The 5,447-nt window shown below is 58.5% G+C and overlaps 1 protein-coding gene across 1 annotated transcript; it reads left to right on the plus strand.

The window, feature by feature from the left end:
- The first annotated feature begins 376 nt into the window (after positions 1–376).
- Positions 377–3,604, plus strand: FAM241B (family with sequence similarity 241 member B). The gene is made up of 3 exons (XM_082720133.1): positions 377–465; positions 1,718–1,866; positions 2,801–3,604. The coding sequence occupies exons 2-3, from the start codon at positions 1,774–1,776 to the stop codon at positions 3,068–3,070; spliced, it is 363 nt and encodes a 120-aa protein (XP_082576259.1). The 5' UTR covers positions 377–465; positions 1,718–1,773; the 3' UTR covers positions 3,071–3,604.
- Positions 3,605–5,447: the final 1,843 nt, after the last annotated feature.

The raw sequence follows: 5,447 nt of genomic DNA on the forward strand, positions 1-5,447 counted from the left end.
CCTTCAAGTTACAGTTATTTGCACTTGCCTTGTGGTTCACGCCTTATCTTCCCCACTGGAGCTGGAGATCCTTGAGGGTAGGGTTGGGTCCTACTCGGGAGGCATCCCCGCAGGGGCTCAGCAAACTCTCATCTGTGGGTTTAGTGTGTGCCATCTTTCCACCCAGGGCAGAGGGTTCCTCCATGGGGTCCATTTCCCTTTCTCCCTCCTTTCTCTCCTCCTTCTTCCTTTCTTTCTCCCTTCTCTATCCTCTTTTCTCCCTCCCCCCTCCCTTCCTGGTGGCGCCCCCTTTCTCGCTCCTCCCCGCCCTGCGCCGGCCGGGGGCCCGGCAGCTGCAGTTCCCCCTGCGGCCTGCAGAGGGGGCCGCGCCGCTGCGGCGCGCGCTTCCTGTGAGGTCAGGTGGGAGGAAGCGGCCTGGGAGCCGCCGGGAGTGGACGCCGCTGAGGCCGGGAGCCGCGACCGCAGGTGGGTGTCTCGGCCCTGGGCGAGGGCCAGCGAGCGCGCATGCCTCCCTTCTCCAGGATCGGGCTCGGCAGCTGGGGCGGCGCCCCCTCCCCGGATCCCCCCGCCCCTGCCCGCAGCACGCCCCCTGCGATCGCCCGCGCGCCCCCCTCCCCGAGTCAGGTGTCCCGGGGCTGGCTGCGGCCTCAGCCCACCCAGCGGGCGCGGGGGCGCAAAGCACCGAGGGGCTGCGGAGCTGCGGACCCGCTTGGCCTTCTGCAGGGAACAGCGGGCTTCAGAAGGGGGACCCGCCTGGCCCAGGCTCTAGCCCAAGGGCAACAGAACAGGGGCTCTAAATCCCTTTTGGCGTGGGTGTCCCAGATGCTTTTCAGAATTTAGGTGAAAACGGTGGCTCGTCTCCTGAGAAAAAAATGGCTTTGACACAGACTCGGGGAAAGCCGTGGTAGGACCCCCACCCCCACCTCCAGCGCATGGACACCCTTGGGGTCTCCGGAGTGGGGTCCTCCCAGAGCCACAGCAGCATCCCCCATTCCCAATTTTGGGCAAGTTGGCTCTGCCCGCGATGGCAGAGAAGGCTGGTGTTATCTGAGAGGTGAGGGGCAGGCGAGGGGTGTGCCCTCTGCCAGAAGGGTCTGCCCCTCCAGCCAGCTCCCAGGGCCCTGTGGCCCTGAGTGGGGTCAGCTGCCAGGCCGTGGACCTAAAGTAGCTCCAAAGTGGGCCCAGATCCTCTCTGGGGAGAAGGCCCGGGTCCTTGGCATTTACTCCCAATGGGCCCCTTTTTAACGGATGGGAAATGGAGACACTGGGGAGCTGGGTGCCCTGGACTCCCTGTTCAGAGCCCAGAAAAGGGCCTAGCGCCAGAGTTCCTAGCTTCACGTTCTGACTCTGCTGCCTCTAGAAGAGTGGTGCTGGGCAAGCCTGTTACACCCCTGGGGTTCTCTAACTGTCCCTTGCTCCGGAGAGTGTTGGGGGGTGTGAGATGGGGCGCAGCAAGGGCTCTCCTCCCTGTGGTTGCTGCGCAGCAGGGTCACGGAGCTTCCATCACCCCGGCTCCCTTTGGTAGTTTTCCCAGTGGCCTCAATGTCTGAAAGGTTTTCATTTGACAAATAACTCGCATTTATTTCTCTCCTTGGAATTAATCAGACGCAGGGCCTGCTCTGTCTGGGTAACCAGCGTGGGCACCCAGAACTGCCATTGTTCCCACGGAAGGCGGAAGGCGAGCGTCCCCTTATCTCTGATAAATTGTTTCTTTCAGGTTTTTGAGGTCTGGGGACAGGCACAGCCCAGCAGGGACCCATCGTTCCTGGGAGGATGGTGCGGATCTTGGCCAATGGGGAGATAGTGCAGGACGACGACCCCCGCGTGAGGAACACTCTCCCAGCACGCAGTAGCGCCCCTCGACAGGTGTGCGCCCAGCACCCGTGGCAGGAGAGCAGCTGGGCTCCTGCCCTCCGTGTCAGTTACCCCTTAGCAAGCAGAAGCTCTCTTGCTAGTCATTAGCCTTCTCTAGTCAGAAGCCCTCTTTGCGGAGAGCCGGGCTAAGGAGCATGAGGTGAGGGTCAAGACTTGGGGGAAATTTGCATTCTTGCAATCTGCAATAGGATCCGCCTGCCTCCCCAGTTCTCACTCTTCCCGGCAACCTCCCCAGACCTGGAATCCAAGAGGCTCTCTCCCTTGACCCGGCTAACCCCGCTGGAGCCAGCATCTTTCTTTGAAGAGCCAGCTGGCTGAGAGAGAAGTGGAGAAGGTGGGGAAGAGGAACCCACGGCCACCCAGGAATGGTGTTAAAGGGAGGACCGGGGAGGATTAGAAATGGCTGTTCCCTTGGGGCGCCTGGGTGGCTCAGTGGGTTAAAGCCTCTGCCTTCGGCTCAGGTCATGATCCCAGGGTCCTGGGATGGAGCCCCGCTGAGCAGAGGGCCTGCTTCCCTTCTTCTCTCTCTCTGCCTATTTGTGATCTTTGTCAAATAAATAAAATCTTAGAAAGAAAGAAAAAGAAAGAAAGAAAGAAAGAAATGGCTGTTCCCAAGCTCTGCCCTAGAATCTAGTCCTCCTTGCCCATTTTTCTCTTCTCTGGTCTGGGCACCTTCTCCCTGGCAAGACGTGGGGAGTATAGACTGGCATTTTTTGTATTCTGAGAGCTTGTGACTCAGTGAGGGGGATTCCTGTGGGCTGGCATCCGGGGGATAGCTGAGAAAGGAAGGTGTGGCCCTGGGAGGCGGGGCCTGGACGGGGTGGGGGCGGGGCCTGGCCCAGAAGATTCCCAGGTTGCCTCATACTTCAACTCCCAGGATGCTTTCTCTAAGATTCATTTCTCTCTCTTTGTCTCCACCTTCCAGAGCTTTCTCAATAGGGGCCATGGCGCCCCCCTGGGGGGTTCTGGCCCTCGCCAGCAGCAAGCCGGGGCTCGGCTGGGGGCCGCCCCGTCCCCCTTCAATGACCTCAACCGGCAGCTGGTGAACATGGGCTTCCCCCAGTGGCATCTGGGCAACCACGCCGTGGAGCCCGTGACCTCCATCCTGCTCCTCTTCCTGCTGATGATGCTGGGTGTGCGTGGACTGCTGCTGGTGGGCCTCGTCTACCTGGTATCCCACCTGAGTCAGCGGTGACCTCTGGGAGCAAGCGGGGCAGGCATGGGGGAGAGGGAGTTGGGGAGGCCTTGCTGTGAGGACAGGCACACGGGGCAGGGTCTGGTTATGCCGGGAAGGTGTGTTCATAGGAGGCCCTCTGCGGTGCGTTGAGCAGGAGAAAGAGGAGGCCTCTAGTCCTGCATTTCCAAAGTGTGGGTGGTTGCCTACATTCCCTTGAGATGATTTTAGGTAGTACTGGGCCTGCATTAAGCACAGAGTCAGAGCAAGAAAGGGATTCCCTTTCCAATTCTTTTCCGGTCCTTTTATGCCAAGAAGAAAGTCTCAGCTGGGTGTCAATATGTTCTCATGTCTCTGAACTCATGCCTGACTTCCCCTGTTACTAGGGAGAAGGCCTCGGGTGTAGGGCCATTGGGAAAAGTTTCCAGACTTTTATAGCTCTGTTTTGTTTTCATGGTATATTTTTAATGGGCTACCTTTTTATTTATGACAAGTCGTACTGGCCTCTACTTACTGTGGTGACATTTTCAATAAATAAATTTAACTAAAAATGAATCCACGTAAAGACATTCATAAGTGATTGTATGACTGTGTGTACCTCTGGAAGACAGGAGGAAGGTGGTTGGGAGTGATTGGGACTGGGAACAGGGTAGAGGTGGGCAGTTGAGCCTGGATGAGCCAACTCATCCATGAGGCTCAACGGTTGAGCCTCCCATTTCCCTTTGTCTGATGCTTGGATGGCTTCTGGCTGACCTGAGATGTCAGCCTGTGGAGGGAATGGGGTGCTCTGGCCAGAATGGCCGATGAGGCTATGGGGTAAGGACAGCTCAAGTGCAGGGCTCCCTTGCCCAGGGGCTCTGCCTAGAGGCTGCTCAGCCTCCCTGCCCTGCCATACTCTGCTTGAAAGCCAGCAGGCCTTGGCAATGTCTCCTCAGTGTGTGTGGATGAGTGGAAGCCTGGAGCTGTGGCTGGCAAGCCGGGGGTCTGTGTGAGGCCCTGCTGGGGGCTGATGAGGGCTCTGGGCCCACAGTGGTCAGAGGGAGGCTGGGTGAGCCTGAGGCCTTCCCTTGTCTGCGGACCGGATTTCCCATCCTACTCTTAGGATTCTTCTAGAGAGTTGGGAGAGGAAGGCAGGTTTGGGAAGTGCTCCTTGAAGGCCAGGGCTCTGGAGCAAACCATCATGGGGTGTGTGTGGGGAGGATGGGGTGAGTTTGAGATCGAGACTGATTCTGTCCCTCCTCCTGAGAGCCTGGGCGCCTTGCCCAGGAACAGGACGCCGCCTCCCCTCTCCCCCATATACACCCCCATGCTCCTGTGCTTGCCACTGCCCTTGGGCAGGCTGGTGGCCTTTATCACAGACATTCCTGAAGGAACTTCGTGGTGTTGGAACAGGACTCCTTTCTCTGTGTTTTCCTTGTCTTGATTTTTTCCACAGCTGCTGGAACATGGCTTCCCTTAATGATGGACATAATGGAGGGGAGGGTGCTGGGGACTGGGGGGCGTTGCAGACAGGGAAAAGAGGGAAAGGAATGGCTTCTATGGGGCCTGGGCAAGGGGAGGTAGTACCCAGGTCTGCCTGGTGTCCCTGCTGTTCCTGTGCTGCTCCCCAGCATCTCTGCCACACACTCACCCAGCCCCCACATTCCTGTGGCTCCAGCCCCACAGCCATGGGGAAGGAAGGGCCCCGCCCTGTGCTTCCCATTTCATCAAACACCCCCCCCCCCCCCCCCGCATGGCCCTCTGGGGCCAGGCTCTCCCTTTCTTTTTCCTTTGCAAACCAGTGGGATTCTGAAGAAATAAATCTTGAGTGAACCCCCAGTATATAAAGTTTCTTTAAGGGGTAGGAATCTGGGTCCTCAAATTCAGAGCTCAGTGGTCTTTTTTCTAGAATTTAGTTTCTGTTCCCAAAGCCCGAGCCTTCTGAGGAGAACTGAGGGAGAATTCCTCCGGGCCCCTGACTAGAGGGAGACCTGGTGCGGCAGGCCCTGGGAGGTGTGAGGAGCTGGGGCACCGGGTCCACACCTATCCCAGGGCAGAGGCCCCTTAACAACAGGCTTGTTAGTCTGCCTGAGAGATGGGGTTGGGGGCTTGAAGTGGGTCATTTCAGGAAGAAGTGCTGTTCCTTGTCCAACCCCCCCCGCTCCCCGGCCCTGCTTTCTTCCCTGTGCCCCTGGGCTCTGGGCCGAGTTGGCTACCTGTTGCTCTGCTTCCCTTCTTAAGCCCGGGGTCTGAAACACGCTGCACCAGCCCAGCCCCCGGCAAGGGGAAGGGGGTCCCTGGGTTGTGCAGCCTGGGTAGCAGGAAGTGTCCCCCGCCTTTTGTCTGAATGGCCTTCGGTGAGGCTTTCATCTGCATACACCGAGAGATCAGGAGAAATCCCTGTGTGAGCAAGTTCTGA

The sequence above is a fragment of the Mustela nivalis genome (genome assembly GCF_964662115.1).
Source record: "Mustela nivalis genome assembly, chromosome: 2".
Taxonomy (NCBI): Eukaryota; Metazoa; Chordata; class Mammalia; order Carnivora; family Mustelidae; genus Mustela; species Mustela nivalis.

Excerpts from the sequence above, each read along its gene's own strand:
- FAM241B (XM_082720133.1), top strand. The coding sequence starts at position 1,774 with ATGGTGCGGATCTTGGCCAATGGGGAGATAGTGCAGGACGACGACCCC. Across the intron at positions 1,867-2,800 it reads GCAGTAGCGCCCCTCGACAG|AGCTTTCTCAATAGGGGCCA; the intron begins GTGTGCGCCCAG and ends TCCACCTTCCAG.